At 41.2% G+C, this 20,404-nt stretch overlaps 1 protein-coding gene across 3 annotated transcripts in view; it reads right to left on the reverse strand.

Moving 5' to 3' along the window:
• Positions 1–20,404, reverse strand: part of UBE3C (ubiquitin protein ligase E3C) — a 121,947-nt gene that overhangs the window by 73,759 nt on the left and 27,784 nt on the right. For 2 of the 3 annotated variants that reach the window (XM_032394424.1, XM_032394425.1), the window contains exons 4-10: positions 20,170–20,316; positions 15,809–15,924; positions 15,250–15,407; positions 10,712–10,865; positions 10,081–10,301; positions 9,309–9,463; positions 5,503–5,690 (exon numbers count right to left, since the gene is read on the reverse strand). In XM_032394424.1, the coding sequence (XP_032250315.1) occupies positions 5,503–5,690; positions 9,309–9,463; positions 10,081–10,301; positions 10,712–10,865; positions 15,250–15,407; positions 15,809–15,924; positions 20,170–20,316 (1,139 nt within the window). The remainder of the gene's footprint in view (positions 1–5,502; positions 5,691–9,308; positions 9,464–10,080; positions 10,302–10,711; positions 10,866–15,249; positions 15,408–15,808; positions 15,925–20,169; positions 20,317–20,404) is intronic. The other variant, XM_032394426.1, reaches the window with a different exon arrangement.

Here is a 20,404-nt window from a genome sequence, read left to right on the forward strand (position 1 = left end):
CAGGACTAGTCAGCCACCCAAAGACCATGCTTCTCTTGTAGCGCACAAGCACACACCTAATACTGTTTTCCTGCTCTAAGTATCACTTGTTTGACAAAAGCAATATTAAAACACACATATAACATTTCACCTCTGAGATAAGATTAAAAATACATTCTAAATTGCCTTTATTATTACAAAAATTTTAAGACCTATTTCAGCTTGAGGCAACTTGCCAAAGAATTTCTCTTCACAGACCACTGAGAACTACGAAGAGAAGCCCCAGACACAGCTCTGTTCAGTCCACGTTCCAGTGCTCAGACCACAACCAGGTCACACGGACAGTACCTTTCTCCTGACAACTGCTTTTATTTAAGGGTGAACACACTTGAAAAAGGAACTTTCCCTCATACTACAGTTTCACTAAAATGAATCATTATGTTGGATGCGTTCCTTACTATTTCTCAATACTACTCTTAAAAAGTACACGTAAGAAGATCAATACAGGCGGCATACGTGCTTTTCCCAAGTTGACTTGTGTTTCCTGTGAATCAGCTGTCACTCATAAATGTTTAGAAAATTCTCAGAAGTTTCAAAAATCACTTATTGCTAAGTCTGACCAAATCAAGACCACTTACTAATTTGATGTGTCTAACAATAATGATTATCAGTTAGTTTATAATCTATATATGACTTCAAAATAGATTTAATAATAAAATCATTATGTATTGAAATGTTTAAAAGCTCACAAATCTTACTTGGCCTCTATCATAGAATATTCTTTTTTTTTTTTTTTAAAGATTTTATTTATTTATTTATAGGACAGAGAGAGACACAGCGAGAGAGGGAACACAAGCAGGGGAAGTGGGAGAGGGAGAAGCAGGCTTCCCGTGAAGCAGGGAGCCCGATGCGGGGCTCGATCCCAGGACCCTGGGACCACGACCTGAGCTGAGAGCAGACGCTTAACGACTGAGCCACCCAGGCGCCCCATCATAGAATATTCTAACATGAATCAAAAGCAAATTAAATGTATTGATTGTACTGAAAATATCATTGATAATAAAAGCAAGCATGAAATCACAGGCAAAAAGTAAATTTCTCTATGTAGGTAGCCAGGCTCAATAGTTTCAAAAGAAATTATAAAAACTTGTTTACAAAAACATGAGTAGTATAATCTGCAATAAAAAACAAAACACAAATCCGTGTTTTTCCCCACTGAAGTCATGTGCATACTCACACTACCTCAAATTATTATAGACATGAACTTGTGAACCAGAGCTGAAGAATGTCCATTACCACGCGCACTTGACAGCGCCCAGAAAACAGACAGGACAACAGCCATGCGCTTCCAGGCACAGGATTAACTAAACCACAATTCAAAACATAAAATACAATTAAGTTGGCTCATTCTTTAGGTTTTGGTAGAAAAATGAAGCACATGTTGCAATAAAACTGATCTGTGAAGGCCTTGTGATTGGATGTATTTTCAAGAAAACCACAGGCAAATTATAATAGCAACCTCTGTGACCCCTAAAACACTACCTTTTAAAATTCCATTTCAAAGGTTTTAGAAGTCCATGCAACAGAAGAGCTGAGTACCAAGAACAAGTCCGTCTAGCACCCGGATTATAAGCCCCACTCCTGACACTAGCACTAACAGGAAGTGCCTGCCATAAAATGAAAAATGTCACTGTAAGTTGGGAATTACAGGTGAAATCTCAGTAACTCAGGAAGGCCTCTGACAGATGATAACCTTAGCAAGAATCTAGCAGACAACTGAGCCAAGAAAGATAGGACAAGGAGGGAAGATGCATTTTGGACAGAGTCTAGTAGGGGCAAAAGGGGGCAGACCCCAAACACAGGAGAGGCAGAAAGCCAGCGCGAGCATGGCTGGGGCAGAGAGGTAACCAAACACTTGATAAGTGAAGGATACAGAACAAACTGATAAACTACGGAATGTGAATTTTTTCCTGAAAGCAAAGGGGATGCACTGGCAGATATCTGAGTAGGAGATTAACAGGGTTACGTTTCTGACAATTCAGTTTGGCAAAACAGAGCATAAGAACATAGCACTCACACATCACAGTGACTGGATGCACGTGCGGAATCACCAAGAAAGGACCGACTCTAAGCCTAAACCCTACAGAACTCCATCCAGCAGAACCTTCTGTGCCGCCGGGAAGAGTCTGTGCTGTCTTACACGGCGGCCACTATGCACCTGAACTGTGGCGAGCTGGGTGGCCAAGGAACTGGGTCTGTGCTTCCATTTAACTGTAATTAATTTACAATGAAGTAGCCACATTTTGCTAGTGGCCCCCCCCCAGCGTAACCCCCAGGTTTTGGGGAGAGATGCTGAACTCAATCTTAAGCAGTATGTAAGGGGTTTGAGGACAGCCCCTGTTAAACAGCTAAATAGGAGTCTGGAGCTCCAGAAAGTGGCTGAAGGCACTTCTATCACCCAGAGAATCAACTGAGTAGAAAAAAACAAAGAAACTGAAGGGAAAAGAAGTCGAAGAAGTTGAGGAAACGCTGAAACACAGAGACAAAGAAGAGCCCATGGAGGAAACAGAAAGAGAAGCCCAACAGCAAAGGGAAATTCATGAGAAACGCACCTGCAAAGGTCACAGGGGAAGGAAGTTTGGGAAGAGGAAGGGCAACCATGCAGATGGCCACGGAGGGCCAGGCTTGCTGGGGGGGCCTGTGGGGGTGCCCCCTCCGGCAGAGCAGGGTGAGGCGTGACCAGAGGCAGGGCAAACAGAGGGGCACAGTCCTCAGCTCTACCGGTAACACTTCTGAACAGCACAAATCCATCGACGACACACTAACCTACTGCCTGCCAACTCGCATTCTAAGTCAGCCAGGGTTAAAGCCTACCAGGGCCCAGTGGCCGCCCTCACGTGTCCACGTAAGTGCCCACCTTTCTGGGTTTAGTTCTCTGGATACTGGGACACTGCCTTCTTGTTTTCCGTCTCACAATACAACCATGTAGCATTTATTCATAGTAAAAACAGTGAATACGTTTTCTTAAGGAAAAAATAAATTTATATCCAAGTATTTATTCAGAGTCCCTAGTCCAATGGCAGGATCTACAAATTTTCTCTCATAAAAGGAGCTGGCTGGCCTGGGTGGCTCAGTAGGTTAAGCGTCTGCCTTCGGCTCAGGTCATGATCCCAGGGTCCTGGGATGTAGCCCCACATCGGGCTCCCTGCTCAGTGGGGAGTCTGCTTCTCCCTCTCCCCCTGCGGATCCCCCTGCTTGTACTTTCTCTAGCTGTCAAATAAATAAATAAAATCTTTAGGAAAAATAAATAAATAAAAGGAGCTGGCAACTCATTTATTACTTAATTTTTAAAAATTTAAGTAATTCACATGATCTGAAACTTAAAACCATATCAAAAAACATGCACTGAAGGGCACCTAGGTGGCTCAGTCAGTTGAGCAGCATCTGACTTCAGCTCAGGTCATAATCCCGGGGTCCTGGGGTCAAGCCCTGCTTCAGGCTCCCTGCCCCTCCCCCCCACTCATGCTCTCTCTCTAATAAATAAATAAAAATCATTAAGAAAAAATACAGTGAGAAGTCCACACCCTCCTCCACTCTTGACCTCCCCAGCACAGCCAGATATGTGAATAATCAGTTCTATGAATTTTCTGTGTATGTGTCCAAGATTTTTTATGCCAATACAAACAAACATACATTCCTACTTTTTCCACCATTCTGACACAAAAGTAGGTTATTATTCACATTGTACTGTAGCTTCCTATTTTTCACTTAAACATGTATCTTGGAACTCTTTCCATATCAATGTAAAAAGGGTCTCCATGTTCCTTTATACATCCTGACAATCAATGTTAAACAGAAATCAAAATTGCAGGGGCGCCCGGGTGGCTCAGTCAGTTGAGCATCTGACTCTTGATTTTGGCTCGGGTCATGATCTCAGGGTCCTGGGATTGAAGCCCCCAGTCGAGTCGGGCTCTGCACTCAGTGTGAAGCCTGCGTAAGATTCTCACGCTTCCTCTGCCTCTCCCCCCACTAAAATAAATAAATAAATCTGAAGAAGAAGAAGAGGAAGAAAAAAAGAAGAAATAATAATAATTAAAATTGCAAATCCCAACCATGAAAGTAAGAGGGATTTGTATGAGCCCAGAGGCACTGATAGCGAGTTGTCAGCCCTGGAATTTATTAATCATCTTTTAAATACCTTAAAAAAACGAAACAAAAACAAACTTGAAAGCAGTGAAAATCAACCACAGTTAAAGTACCTGCTTTCATGAGCTATGAAAAACATTCTAGATACTTCAAACCTAATATATTTAAACCATAAATAAAATTCCTGGAGTAGTTTCTTAGAGGAAATAGGTGCAGTACTCATAAAAATCAAGGTTCCATATAAAGCTCCTTTACCCATTAAACACCTTTTGGAAACAGTTCACTAGTGAACCCCAGACCAGGGCAGTGATGCATTTAACTCCAGTAATTACTATCCAAAGGGATGGACTTTGTGCTACAATAAAAGCAAGTATCCTCGCTGAGCTGCTATGATCCTGAGATCTCACATCCTGCCCTAATGCAATTAGCCTACAGAGAGCTAATTACCTAATCGAGGGATCACAGTTTCACTGACATCTTACTTCCTCCAACAGTAATAAACACCAGGGCGCTAAGATAGCACCTAATTAGTGGGCTGCATTAGTGTTTACAAGGCGGTTTCAGCTGGTGATGTGTTCTCTGCATACAGTTCGGTTCAAAGAATGCTTTCCTAACCAAAAGAAACAGCTCTTTTCATGTTACAGGATAGCATTTTATAAAAACAGAAGAGGATTCTTTAGGGTAACATAAATCATCCGACATAACACAGGACATCAAGAGACAGCGCCTTTCAGCAGAATGCCTATATAACGTCAGTCCCTTCGTTCCTCCTAGAACCACTATGTATCTTTGCACCATACCCTGTTAAACATTTGTGCAATTCTCAAGAAACCCTAAACTATTACTCAAATTAGAGAGAGAAAAATAGTTCAACATTATGGTCACACTTACTTACCTCAATACAAATAAGCCACATTCTAACTTGTATGTTTTGTTTTGTCCCTTTCAAAAGTTTATTCCAAAGTTTTGAAAGGCAAAAATTTCAGAGTGCTAGAGTAAACTGTCGAGGGCGACTGATAAAGAGAGTACTGTGGGAAAGCCTAAAAGATATGTAACATATTGGTTCTATAACAGGCATGAGACCAATGTTTCAAAAGGTGGCTAGGACTGAGCTCCACTCTCATTTCCAAGACACTCTAGAAAAATGAGCTTATTTCATTTAATACATGACAGGCCAGGAAAATGGATTCAAACAGTATCAGTCGGTTTAGAAAAGAAAAACCAACTTTCATTCTCCACGAAGTGCTTGAACAGTTGAATATCCTCTATCATATTCCACCAGAAAAGTGGGCGGATAAAACTGCCACAGAGGAAGCCGGGACAAAGCACGGGGGGGGAGGCACACTGCACTGCTCACGGAGTGCCCACAACACTTGCCTGACTTTGGGCACCACCATCCGATGCTGCACCATAAGCGTGTGGCCGATCGATGCCATCAGAGTAAAGGCCTCCTCGCTGGCTGAGTCCCTCCACACCAGGTTTAACAGGGTGTTGGTCTGCTGCTTCGTGTCCAACTTCTTCAGACACTCCTCCGTTATGTATGGTACTGAGAGCCTACCATCCTCCTAAAACACACCACGGAAATTGCTCTGAGTTAACGACGTTTTATTAGAAATGACCCTCTATACCACACACACACACACACGAAATCTGATCTTACTTCAAGTGAAAATAAAAAGTAGGCATTATCTAAAAGTTACCCACATCACAATGGACAAATCAATATCTCTCCAAATGCATCCATTAAAGTAATATGAAATTCTCTAGAGTTCCACAGTCACTATCTATATTAGGCACCAATTTTATCCAACATTAACAACACAGGGACTGTAAATACTCAGTTTTTGCCTACGATGTTACAATATTTCAGTATTGACATTTTAAGAAAAATTAATTTCGTATTTTTAGACACCATTGTATTAAGCATACATGGGTGGGAATATATTATCATCTAGCAGAATTTCCATTTTAAATTATTTGGGAGATTACAGTTTAAGCGAAAATAGAATCTTAAATAATTTATTTTTAGAAAAACAAAAGAGATATATTTTCTATCTTAATTTCTCTAAAGATCTGATTCACCGAATAAAACCTGAACTAAGACACTATGCATTTACCTATTTGGAGTATTAACCAAAGATACATATATATCTTCTTTCATATATGTATGTATATATCCGAGTACATATAAATATGAATATATATACACAACACTGGGTATTGCTGACTACATTGTTTGGAAACTTAAATGGATATAACTTATGTAACTTATAATAATCTATCAAAACATTGCTTTAGATAAAAGTAATAAATTCTATCTGTCAAACTTGAATCTGTAAATAAGATGCACCTAATAAAAGGAGTTAGGAAAAGAATACATTGGTACTATTTTTGTAGTGTACCTATTTAAAATAAATTATACACAAATAATAACTAAACTGATTATACAGAAACCTAAGAGTTTATAAACAGTGAAATTTGACTCTGGAAAATCTCATTCAATCAAATTGAAGTCTACATAATTCTCATAGGAAATAATATATAAGCAGCCATCAAAAGATCTGACCAAAAAATAAAAGATTTTGAGTCAAATCTGCTGAGTACCTGGCCTACTACTGGGTCACTGGTTCTGAACCCAAAAGTGGACAAGGAGGGAGAGATGATAAACAATGCAAGGGAAAAATGAAGAGAAAAAAATGAAAAAGAGAAACAAAAGTACCACGTCATATAATTCTAGTAACACAGACCTTGAAACCCTTGTATATTAAGGAAGAAAAATAAAGTGGAGTAAAATTTCCCAAAAATATAAGTAACAAAATGAAGCTGCACTTTTTTTTTTTTTTGCAGTTTGTCAAAAAAATTTTTAATGACTTTATGGGATGCCTAGCCCATGCAATGGCTCACACTTCAAAGGCTTACATTTAGAAACTTCAAAATAAAAGTTCTAAGCCATATTCTCCAATAGTCTTATGGGCTTTTTTTTTTTTTTAAGATTTTATTTATTTATCTGAGAGAGAGAGAGAATAAGAGACAGAGAGCATGAGAGGGAGGAGGGTCAGAGGGAGAAGCAGACTCCCCGCTGAGCAGGGAGCCCGATATGGGACTCGATCCTGGGACTCCAGGATCATGACCTGAGCCGAAGGCAGTCGCTTAACCAACTGAGCCACCCAGGCGCCCCAGTCTTATGGGCTTTAAAAAAAAATTTTTTTTTTTTTTTAATTTAAACTCAATTTAGTTAACATATAGTGTATTATTAGTTTCTGGGGTAGAGGTCAGTGATTCATCAGTCTTAAATAACACCCAGTGCTCATTACATCACATGCCCTCCTTCATGCCCATCCCCCAGTTACCCCATCCCCCTCCTCCCTCCCGCCAGCAACCCTCAGTAGGTTTCCTAGAGTTAAGAGCCTCTTATGTCATATGACTTCACTCATACGTGGAATTTAAGAAACAAAACAGATGAACATGGGGGAAGGGAAAGAAAAAAATAAAATCAGAGAGGGAGACAAGCTACACTTTTTATACGTTCTAGCAGTGTAACCACAAGCGACCTGAGCATTCTTTTGTTTCCTGTGTCTCATATTCTGCTCTTCTGTTTGTGTCCACAGTGAGAAGGGACTTCCTAACACCTCTCCAGCAGACGCAGCCCAGAGCCTCATTTTCATGTGGATACAAATCATATTGTGTATAAACATTATAATTTCACAGCTTCTCTAGAAGGTAATTAAGCATTAAAAAAGTGTCTTCTAAAAAACAAAAGTTTTATCTACATTCCATCTACAGAATCCCACTTTTTTTTTACCACATAAAAAATTCACATTTTTATGTGCAGTTCTGAATTCTGACAGATGCAAGACTTGCAGCTTCCACCAAAACATTCAGTTTTGCCCCTCTATAACTAGCCCTTCCCCTAGCTGTAAGGGGCAATGACTCTTCATCTCTGCTAACGAAGCTATCTGTGTTGGAAGGCAGAGCACTAACACACCCTCTCACTTCACGAGATCCTGAAGATTTACGTCCCCTGGGAAACCTGAGCCACTCTGGAGTGTCTTCTTCCTGGGACTGGACTTAATATTAATAATGGGAAATTTCCTAACAAAAAAAATATTTAAACCCATGTCAGCCTTATCTCAAGTTATTTCAATTGTGTAATTAAGAGAAAAATCAGCAGATATATCACTGAAGACACATAAATTATGTGTGTGTATAATGCAGAGCTTTTTATTCCTTGAAAATACACAGCAAACCATGCTTATACGTTACAATAAACTCAATATTCATTTTTTTTCAAATAAATCTAACATTTGTCTCTACAAAACTGCCAAAAATTAACAGGAGACATTACTTGGTGACCACAAGATAGGGTAAGGAAGAAAACCTTTTTTCCCTTTGAGGCTGGGAGAAGGGGAGGGCGTGGCTGCTGATGGGCGCGGGTTTCTGTGCAGACACAGAGTGGTGGTGGCTGCGGTTAGGCGAATATACTGAGAAATCACTCAACTGTACATCACTTTAAAAGTGCGAGTTTTATGGTAAAGTGTATCTCAGCAAAGTTGCGATAAAAAATTCTTAAAAATGGGTTGGGTTAAAAAACCCAACAATTTCACTTCTAGGAAAATTTCCCAAGTAACAAATTAATATACAGCATGGCCTACTCTGCATAAAAAACCCACATAACTATGTACCCCCACATACACTTCTATGGATGGGCAGGAGAAGGTGTGGAAGAACATCCCAATCCCCAGTCGCCAGGACAGTCATCTCTGGAAAGAACAGGGTGGACGAGGGGCGCCTGGGTGGCTTAGTCGTTAGGCGTCTGCCTTCAGCTCAGGTCAGGATCCCAGCATCCTGGGATGGAGCCCCGCATCAGGTTCCCTCCTCCGCGGGAAGCCTGCTTCTCCCTCTCCCACTCTCCCTGCTTGTGTTCCCTCTCTCACTGTGTCTCTCTCTGTCAAATAAATAAATAAAATCTTCAAAAAAAAATTAAAAAAAAAAAAAGAACAGGGTGGCCGAGGAAGGGAGGGGACTTCATCTGCAGTCTGAATGCTTTACAACAAGAACGCTTTCATGTATTACTTATATAGCCAAAAGTAAGGATGGACACAAAGTTAAAAGTGACTTCAAAATCAGATGGAGTGATATGCAGTGTAATTCGTTCGCTGACCCCCAGGCCCCCTGGAGCTTACCGGAGCGCTCGGCTGCTTATCTGCCTCTTCACCCTCATCTTCTGAGTCACTGGCTGAATCTTGACAGCTTGTGCCGGCAGGTGAAACTGGTAGCTGAGAGAGAAAGGTCTGGAGTACCCTTAAATACACCAGCAGTCCTTCCTCAGAGAGGGTCCCTTTGTAAAACAGTCAGTTGTAGTATTTCATTAGAAATGATCAAACAGAAACTAGAAAACTCAGGTATCATTTTTCTTATATTCAGAGAGACATTTCTGACCACAACTTATTATCAAAATTCTAATAACTCATGTACAGATGTATTAAAATACATCAGAGAAAGACGCTATAATTCTAGAATAGGCACACATTAGAAGTTTAGCATAAGTGGGGATAACATCCCTGCACTCACAGGAGTTCTCCCATTCAACTTTAAAATTCTTTTTAATCTGTGTGGCCTGGTAACATGTATCTGAATCAAGCCTTTTTTTTTTTTTTTAAGTAATCTCTACACCCATGGTGGGGCTCAAACTCACAACCCGGAGAGCAAGAGTCACATACTCCGCTGATGGAGCCAGACAGGTGTCGCTGAATAGGGACTTTATGTGCCTAGAAACTTTCCCCACTGTCTAGGACACAGACCTTCAGCAAATACACTCTTACAAGAAATCCACCCCCTCCCCCAGGGGCCACCTTGACAACATACACCTGGCACTGGATTCGCTTCTCTTTTGACTTCTATCTGCCAGTACTATGTAAATGTGAGTTCAAGTAGAACACGTCTTTTATCTCATACCCAGGTAATGCTCGCCAACAGTTAAGACAAAGAAGAAGAGCCACGGTGCCCCACTGCTCGTCTTGGAGCGCCTGCTCTCCGGGAACAACAGTGCGCTCAGGAAGGGCTCGTAAGGGAAAGCAGTGTGTGCATCCGCTAAGGCTGGAATGATGAAATGAAAAATCTGATCTGTAAAAGGTGCCGCCAACAACTCCTCAGTGAAGGCGCTAAAGACTTGTTGCCTGAAAGAAAAATGGAAGCTTTTATCAAAACATATTGTTCATAAAATCACTGATCAAAATTAACTTATGAAATATTCTTTTCTAAATTAATTGAAGTTAAGCATTCAATATCAACTAAATTGCCTTGAAATTAACTGATTTTGTGCATTCCCTATTGAGAAAACTCTACCATGTTTTTATATCTTTCAATAGCTACTAGAAGACAGGAAAATAACCAGACCATCAGAATTATAAATTTATATTAGGGTAGAGGCCAAACAGAAATAGTAAAATTTTTCTTTAAATTGAGTCACATTAATAAAGTAAAAATTTGACTTTGAAGTCTATATGTAAAATAGCATCCATGTAAAAGTTATTGTTAGATACAGAACCTGTGAACTTACAAAATCAGTAAATTATCCCATTCTCACCTTGCACCTTCTGGACAGGAGTTGTAAGTAAAGTGCAATGGTTTCAGAACATTCTCTAGCAAAATGTTTGCTATAGGAACTCGAGATAAATCAGAATATTCAATACTTGATGGAAGCTTGCTGTTAATTAACAAATAGAGAGATCTATAATACCCTAAAAGAAAGGAAAAACACATATTTAAAATTTGGTACCTTCATCATAATGAGGAAAAAAATGTGTCAATTTTTAAAAGCTTTTTATAAATCTCCATGGGTCCAAATTTAAGTTAATTCTTCAACTTTCCTTTTTTGTTAAATGTTACTAGTTAAACAGACAATGGCCCCCCTTTTTTAAGTTTATTAATTTTTTTTAAGTGACTTTTTTTTTTGATTTTTAATTTTTTATTGTTATGTTAATCCCCATACATTACATCATTAGTTTTAGATATAGTGTTCCATGATTCATTGTTTGTGCATAACACCCAGTGCTCCATGCAGAACGTGCCCTCCTCAATACCCATCACCAGGCCAACCCATCCTCCCACCCCCCTCCCCTCTAGAACCCTCAGTTTGTTTTTCAGAGTCCATCGTCTCTCATGGTTCGTCTAAGTTTATTAATTTTTTAAAGTAATCTCTACACCCAACGTGGGGCTCGAACTCACGATCCCGAGATCAAGAGTCGCATGCTCTACTGATCAAGCCAGCTGGGAGCCCCTTCAACTTTTTTATTAAGGAAAAGTTAAATACATAAGTAGCCTGAAATGGTATATATACTCCATGTACCCATCACCCACTCCTCCATTTATTGGGAAGCAAATCTAAAATATAACGATTTCAGTGTGTCATCAAAGGACTTTATTTTTCTTAAAAATACCATTATGACAGCTAAATTAAATTAACAATAATTCCTTGCTATCACAAGCATCTAGTCAGTGTTCAAGTCTCCAACTCTCTCTTGCTATAAATTTTATTTAACTAGTTTGCTTGAATCAGGATCTAAGTAAGGCCCATACGTTGTGATGGTTTTCATTTGCCTCTTAAGCATCCTCCAAGTATTTAACTAGTTTTGTGGTGTTTAAAAAGCATGTTGAACTCATGGACTTAAACAGACATATTTCAATTTACTGCAGTGGTTATCCTCACTAATTCTCACACTGTCCTGTCTTTGGGCAATGGGGTAGGCTGTGGGCAGGCCCCTGAGCTCCACTGCTCATGAAGAGCACCTCCAGACTCACCTGTCCTCATCTCCTGACCTGGAGCCAGGACCTGGCACCCACCAGCCTTTACATTCCTTTTAGAAGGAAATGATGGCTTTGGAGACCAAAATATGGGCACCAGGGAATTCAAGCTGAAGCAACAACTTTTATGACCTTACTAAACTTTTGATGGGATTGCAAGGTGTGCAGTAAACATCAACTCCGGCATCACCAATGATCCAAACCCTACAGTCTTTTAAATATATTTGCCCCCCCCCCCACCTTTTTTAAAGATTTTATTTATTTATATGATAGAGAGGGACACAGCGAGAGAAGGAATACAGCAGGGGCAGAGGGAGAGGGAGAAGCAGGCTTCCCACTGAGCAGGGAGCCCAATGTGGGGCTTGATCCCAGGACCCTGGGATCATGACCTGAGCCGAAGGCAGACGCTTAACGACTGAGCCACCCAAGAACAATCTTCAGGTGTAGTTTGTCCAGACACATTTGGTAGCACACATTAAAAACACAATCCGTTTGGTTTACTTTCTGAAAACAGTCCTACACAAATTTATGAAGAGGCCGCTTTTAGGCAACAGGCTTGAGCCATGGAAACTTGATCAGAGCACGAGGCCCTGGCCGAACACAGACAGGCCCAGGACACAACCCACCTCGAAATAGCCATAGGCCCTAATGGACCAATGGGCTCCTTACAACCAGGCACCGTTACCAAAAAGGGAGAAAATTCCATATGTCCCCAGATGTCCTCACCTTCCCCGTTTACAAACAGGCCCCACCCACTGCCTCCAGCCTCTGCTCATTTCTATCCCCTTTGTTCTGCCTCAGGTGAATCCTTTCAAACGGCCTGGGCCAGCTTCCACCCCTACTGATCCAATCATCGCCCCACAACCGGGGCCCCCATCTGGTCAGACAGCCACCACAATCTGTATGAGTCATGACCACTAAACCCTGACTATTCAGTCCTCTATCTTCACACCTACTTTGTAACTCCAACTCCAACCTCATGTATTTTGATCACTAGTGAAACTCAACAGAGACCCTTGAAAGCTCTTTTGCTATGAGACTGAGAAGATGGAAGTGGGTGAGACAGATGAAGGGGATGAAGAGGTACAAACCTCCAGCCATAAAATCAGTAAGTCACTTGAGATTGAGATCAGTGAGTCAACGGAGATTAAGGAAAAAAAGAAAAAAAGGACAGTATAGAGAATACATCAAGAATTTTAAAAATATCATGGGGTGCCTGTGTGGCTCATTCTGTTAAGCATCTGCCCTCAGCTTGGGTCATGATCTCAAGGTCCTGGGATCGAGTCCCACATCGGGCTCCCTGCTCAGCAGGGGAGCCTGCTTCACCCCTGCCCGCCGCTCCCCCTGCTTGTGCTCTCTCTATGTCAAATAAATAAATAAAATCTTAAAAAAATGATACCGTTAATATGTCAACATCAATCTCTGTATGTATTGAACAGATTACCTGACAGCATGACTAGAGTATGAAGTTCCGCTGCATTTGTTAAAAAGCTTCATGTTAAGTCACAGCACATACTGTATAATAATACAAACTACAATTAGTAAACACTGCCAAATTTTATGGACTCCTAATGCCGGGGAAAAACAGGTGAATGGAATTAAGAGGAACAAACTTCCAGTGAAGTCAGTAAGTCACAGAGATGAAAGTACAGCACAGGGAGTAGAGTCAACGGTAACGGTGCATGAGACAGACGGGGGCCACACGTCGCGGGGAGCCCTGAGCACCGCATGGAGCTGTGGCATCACCGCGTGTCCCCACAGAAGGTGCCAGAAGCGGCAGTTTCACCGCAAGATCGTGACACACTTTCTACTTCTAGACACATTTCAAAATAATGCATTTCTTAGTTACGTTCTTTACACTTTTAGAAAACAAGAAAAGTAAAAATTCTCGTGATTGCTCAGCCTTAAATCAATATACACAACAATGCATCAACTGATACAAAGGATGATTTCTAATTATCATTACTTTGTTTTTTAAAAGATCAAATCCCACAAATTTCAATTTACTTTTAGTTGACTCCCTAATTTTTCAACAAACTAAAATAGGTTTCTTTTTTTTTTAAGATTTTATTTATTTGAGAGAGAGAGAAAGCACAGCGATGTGAGGGATGAGAAGCAGACTCCCCACTGAGCAGGGAGCCCGACGTGGGGCTCGATCCCAGGACCCTGGGAACATGACCTGAGCCGAAGGCAGACGCTTAACCGACTGAGCCACCCAGGCCTACCCACCCCCTTTTTTTAAAACCTAAGCCAAAAGCTAAGGTTGAGATGTATACGAATTTAATTTTTACAGTTTTAGTATTGAGGATTAAATTAGCTAGGTTTAGCCTACATTAGTCCATCACCTCTGGAAAACAAAAAGAAACTTACTTATGGTTTTACCAGTGACTCCTGCCTTCCAGAACCACCTATAGCCCCTCTTATAACAAATAACATACTTATTTTTTAATGCTAATACTTCTGAAGTCCAAGCCCTGAAGTGTTTGACTTCCTAGCTGTGAGATTACTGGTAGTCAGATTTTTATTTTTATTTTTAACGATTTTATTTATTTATTTGACAGAGAGAGACACAGCGAGAGAGGGAACACAAGCAGGGGGAGTGGGAGAGGGAGAAGCAGGCTTCCCGCGGAGCAGGGAGCCCGATGCGGGGCTCGATCCCAGGACCCTGGGACCCTGACCTGAGCCGAAGGCAGACGCTTAACGACTGAGCCACCAGGTGCCCTGAAAGTCAGATTTTTAAATTTTTGTTTTACACAGCTTAACTCATCATAAAAGTTTCAGAAATCCTGTGTATTTCATAGTCACTAATGTGTCCTCAGAGGAATTTCAGATCTAGATTATACCTTACACAACACAGTCCTTATCAGAAGAGTGCCAACGCGTAAGAGCTTTAACACCCAGTCGGAAAGAAAACTCCGACTCAATCTCTTCCTCTCCTCTGCTGAACTGATGTGAAGACTGAGATTACTTCTGACTGAGACCGGCTATCCCGCTGACTTGTCTCTCGTCGCTGCAGCACTACTTACTGCTCCTCCCACTGGGGACGCGGCCACTGGCTCACTGACGTGAGGACCAGCTGCTGCAGATACGCGTAAGCGAAGCACCCACAACAGTTTCTGGAAGCATGCATTTGCTTTAGAGTGGACCACATTTCCAGACGTTTAGGGTGCAGAGAGCTGAGGACAAACGGCAGCCCTCGTGCCTCCAGCAGGTGCTCCCCTCAGCAGTGCCCCGTCACAGGCACTCTGGGGGTTTAGAGCGCGTGTGCAAGCTCTACAGAGCATCCTGCCTACGCACAGCCCAGCCCCACCTGCTACCTACCATTCTGAATCATGTAGTGCAAAATCTGTTCAATGATGGACACCACGTAGCTAGCGTCTTGTAAAACAGGCAAGTAAGTATTCTCAGATGAAAACACCTCAAGCATCCTCATTGGAAGTGCAACATTCAAACTGTCATCATTACAGTTTTGCAATAACCTGTAAAAACAAACCAAAACAAAAAGTATTCACATACTTACTGCATGGCAAATGTCATCCCAAACTCCCGCAAATGACTCTCCTTCACTATGGTGTTTGAGCCACTCTGTTCCAGTACTAGAGGTCTCTGAAAACAGGCATGACTCGAGGATAGACAGGACAATAACCTCACACTTCCTTTGGAGTACTTATTACTTGCCCAACAGCATGCTGATACTGGGTTTGTAGAGATGAGAAATGCACAATCACAGAGGGAAAAACAGACAAGAAAAATCAAAGACCACAAACGTAGTGTGAGAAGTGTTATAATCCATGGATCTCGCTAAAAGTGCTTAACTCCCTCAAAGAGCTCTTCAAGACTTTCCACACCTGTGAGAAGTTGCTGACTCGATGGGATTTACCTGCAACAGAGGCTCATCAACCTCTTTATTTGAAATAAACATGTAAGTCGCTCAGATCCATCCAACTGCTGGACAAACAGAGAGCTGTGTTTAATTAAGTTCTGATACATCCATATCTGAAACAGCAAAACATACAGATCACTCTCAATCCATAAAAAGCTCATTGTTTACAGTACATAACAATCCAAATTTCCTTAAGTGGTAAATAGATACTTAATCAAAACATGATAAAAAGTAAATCTTCTAAATCAGGTTTTATTTTGTAGTATATACCACATGTCTTTGATTGTCTATCTTAAAATAGCACATCAGTATTAAGCTAAATCTCTAAATTTACTACTAGAACAAGTACACTTAAAACTCATCTAAATCTGAAATAAAACAGCTCATTTGCAAAAATGAGCAATCCATAGTAAAAACACATGAGAAATACAGTATTAATGCCAAGGTGCACAAGGATATCTGTTTCTTCGTTTTACCTTTTGCCTCTGTGTCTCCAGCATCCTTTCCGTTTGGATACTCCCCTTCCCTAACTCCATGAAATTTTGGTAGGAAACCGATCATACAGCCCCACTCTGCCCAGTAAAAGCTCAGGTATGTAGTATGTGAGGTGACAAGAGACTGGACAGATCCTTTCATAATGCTGACATATATCAAATCATCATGGCGTACCCTTCAACTATCTTAAAATTTTGCCAACCATGCCTCAGTAGAGTTGGAAAAAAGTCAAGGATGTGCCAGGGTGAGGAGAACTCCCCATTCTCCTGGACACAACGACTGGGCAGTGAATTTAGCAAATGTTGAGTAAGATTTCTAACTTGCACCCAGGAGGCCTATCTGCTATGGACGTAGCTACCATAAATGATTTTGAAAACTCAGTACTTAACAAGGAAGCTCTTCTACTTTCTGTACTATATTTTTGTAAAACCGACTGTTACTTGTTCATTTTGTAAGACCCATTTAGAACCGGTTAAAATTAAGACAGCCTCTTAAATGTGGCCACTTACAAATGTGCTATATTCTTTCTTTGCCTGTTATCTGACAGGAGCACTTCTTCATATAAAACGTTATCAGACAAAATACTAATGCAGAAATGTTTTATAAAACAAATTACAATAGATCCTAAGTTAGGTGGAGATAACTCTGTGACCCATTCCAAATACGAATTCGCCTACACACAAGGTTTCTTCTTCAGGTGTTTGGAGCTACCCTGTCCATATTTTCTCAGGAACCAACAGGATACTTTCTGTACTATCTGACATGTAGTTCATTCTAAATTGCATGCTATCTTAACAAGTAAAAATAGCATGTACAGTAACTAAACATTATAAAAATCTAAAGGGCAACTGTAGGAACTTCAAGAATAAGGCTGTCAATATATTAACCAAGTAATTATGTTTCAAGTTGCTTATAAAATAAAAAAAAAAAAACTCAAAGCAGTAGTGATACTTAAACATTCTCTGGACTGTGTTTTGAAGATTTTATTTATTTGAGAGAGAGAAGAGAGAGCTCAAGGGGAGGAGCAGAGGAAGGGAGAGAGAATCTCAGCAGACTGTGCTGAGCGTGGAGCCCGACGTGGGGCTCGATCTCATGACCCTGAGATGACAACCTGAGCCGACACCAAGAGTCAGACGCTTAAGCGACTGAGCCACCCAGGCAATCCTGGACTGTGTTTTGATACTGTATTTCACAACCTTGACAAATGTACCAATAACATCCAAAAAGTTGTACATTAAACACTTACTTTGCCTAACTTTTTGTTACTATTTACTAAATGCAGATGAGTAAAGTTTTAAAAACATCTTATTCATTCTTTCTTGGGAAGTCAACTGAGGATATATATCAATAAAATGAGGGAGTAAACCAAGAAAGCAAAAAGATAATGGGATCAGGAGGGAGGATCTAAAACTGAAGCAAAGCAAGTGATTTTCCCAAGATAATGACACAAGAATTTCCTGGAATCCAAGAAGATTAGCTCCAGGGAAATAGAGCATCAGACTAGCTGACATCTTTGATCATGGACAATTATACTGAGCAGCATTTTACAGTACTGTCAAAAGTAGAGGGCAACTTTATCAAGAGACTCAAAGAAAGTTAAACAAAAGTGAGGCAATTATGAACTCCAGAATAATTAAATATAATCAGAGTACACTATTTTAGCAGAGACCATAATTTATTTATTTTATTTTTTATTTTTTAAAGATTTTATTTATTTGACAGAGAGAGAGACAGCGAGAGAGGGAACACAAGCAGGGGGAGTGGGAGAGGGAGAAGCAGGCTTCCCGCCGAGCAGGGAGCCCGATGCGGGGCTCAATCCCAGGACCCTGAGATCATGACCTGAGTCGAAGGCAGACGCTTAACGACTGAGCCACCCAGGCGCCCCAAGACCGTAATTTAAAGTCATAATAATAAAAAATAAAGGGAGGAAATGCAGAAAATACAGCCATATATACCTAGCTTTGCAAGAAGCATCTTAGAAAAACACAAAAGTGGCATCATGCTTACTCCTGGGGGGGAATTAGGGAGCATGGAAGACTGGGGCAGAGGGCCTCTTTCCCCACACGATTAATTTGTTGTTCTTGCATTTTTGCTTGCAAACTGAATAAACATTCAAGTTCACTTTTGTTCTATTAACCAGGTTTGATGACATTTAATTCTATTTAGGGTTTCAGAATCCGCACAGGAGCACTTTGCTTTGTTTTGCTTAAGGCCTGGCGGCAAACGTACGTGAATTCTGCTGAAGCAGCTGCGTGGGGACCACAGACGGACCCTCACACAGGAGCATGGCAGGAGCAGTTCTCCAGAGGAAAGGGGTGCTTTCTGTACTATATTATGACATAATGACTGGCATAAATGACTAGCACCCCCCACGGCACCCACACGTCGGTGCTCCTTAGCCAAATCTCAATCTGTAAGAGTTGAGTACACAAAGATGGTGATGGCCTGTTCCAGAAAGCAAGCCTGATTATCTGCTACTGTACTTCTCTGATTCATTTTTTCATGAACTTCAGATAAAAAGCCTGGAAAGAGGCTACACTTAAGGAAAGTCTAGAATGGGCAGATGAAGCCACTTTTACTGCCTCTCTAGATTGGACCTAGTTTATGGAAAGTTCTCAGGTTCCAGCCTAGCTCAACTCAGGAAGGAATGTTGCATTCATTTTAAAGCCAAACAGCAGATAAGCAATAAACTGTTCCTGTATTTATATTTCTTATGGGGATCTTTGTAGTATGTATGGTTGTAGTACGGAAGACTTTTCATTTTATACCATCTTTCAATGTAATTTGAAATTTGTTACAAGTAAACAAGAATTCCGAAGAATAAGTACATTTTTAATCTAATAATTACATAAGACATCTCTTAATATTTCCTGAGAAACTGGACACAATAACAAGTTGCATTTTTAAAAAGTTGATTCATCTACACACCCATCAGTATTTTCCAAAACCGTTCCTCATCACTGATAACATTAGAAGCCTATAATGTTTGACATTCTTATAGTTATATTTGGGATGTTTTATTTTTTTTTATTTTTATTATTTTTTTACGATTTTATTTATTTATTTGACAGAGACAGACACCGTGAGAGAGGGAACACAAGCAGTGGGAGTGAGAGAGGGAGAAGCAGGCTTCCTGTGGAGCATGGAGCCCGATGTGGGGCTCGATCCCAGGACCCTGGGATCATGACCTGAGCTGAAGGCAGACGCTTAACGACTGAGCCACCCAGGCGCCCCTATTTGGGATGTTTTAAAAGCGAGACCCTGTATGTTAGAGATTTCAAGTATCTACAGATAACACGCAAGAATATTTAGGATGCCCATCACAGTGACGGAAGGGAAGGCACAGGTATGGAGGGCTCTGGGTGAGATGGGTGTTGATGACTATGGACAGTGAGTACTGGCTACATGGTGGATGGATCAATACAGTATTCTACTTTTTCTTTCTTATATATATATTATTTATTTGACAGACACAGCCAGAGAGAGAACACAAGCAGGGGGAGTGGGAGAGGGAGAAGCAGGCTTCCCGCTGGGCAGGGAGCCCGATGCGGGGCTCGATCCCAGGACCCCGGGACCATGACCTGAGCCGAAGGCAGACGCTCAACGACTGAGCCACCCAGGCGCCCCATTCTACTTTTTCTTATATTTGAAATTTTCCATAAAAACAAAAAACAAAAAACAAAAAAAAACTACTGACAGTTTACTTGGCTCTTTAACAGGTAAAGCACATCACCACAAAGGTGACCTATTACGGCGGGCTGAGGGCAGTTCCCAAAGGCACCCGGGAGGGTTATCTGACCCCATTAAAAAGCACGCTGGAAAACACATAAACAAGGATAAGTGAAAGCGTAGCTGGCACTCACCAAACGTTTTGAGTCTTCGTTCTGCTTGTAGAAAAACAGAAGCTGCCTCACCAAAAGGGTAAGGTTGGGCCCACTGGCAACGGAGAAAGTACCACCGGACTGAGAGGCGGCGGCGCAGCGATCGAACGCGCTTCTCTGGACCGCGTGCTGGGGGCGACACAGACGACAGCAGGTGTGACGGGGAGGGGTGCGGCCGCGGTGGCCCCAGGGAGCACCTGGGGCGGCGCGGCGGGCG

The sequence above is a fragment of the Phoca vitulina genome, unplaced genomic scaffold (genome assembly GCF_004348235.1).
Source record: "Phoca vitulina isolate PV1807 unplaced genomic scaffold, GSC_HSeal_1.0 scaffold80, whole genome shotgun sequence".
Taxonomy (NCBI): Eukaryota; Metazoa; Chordata; class Mammalia; order Carnivora; family Phocidae; genus Phoca; species Phoca vitulina.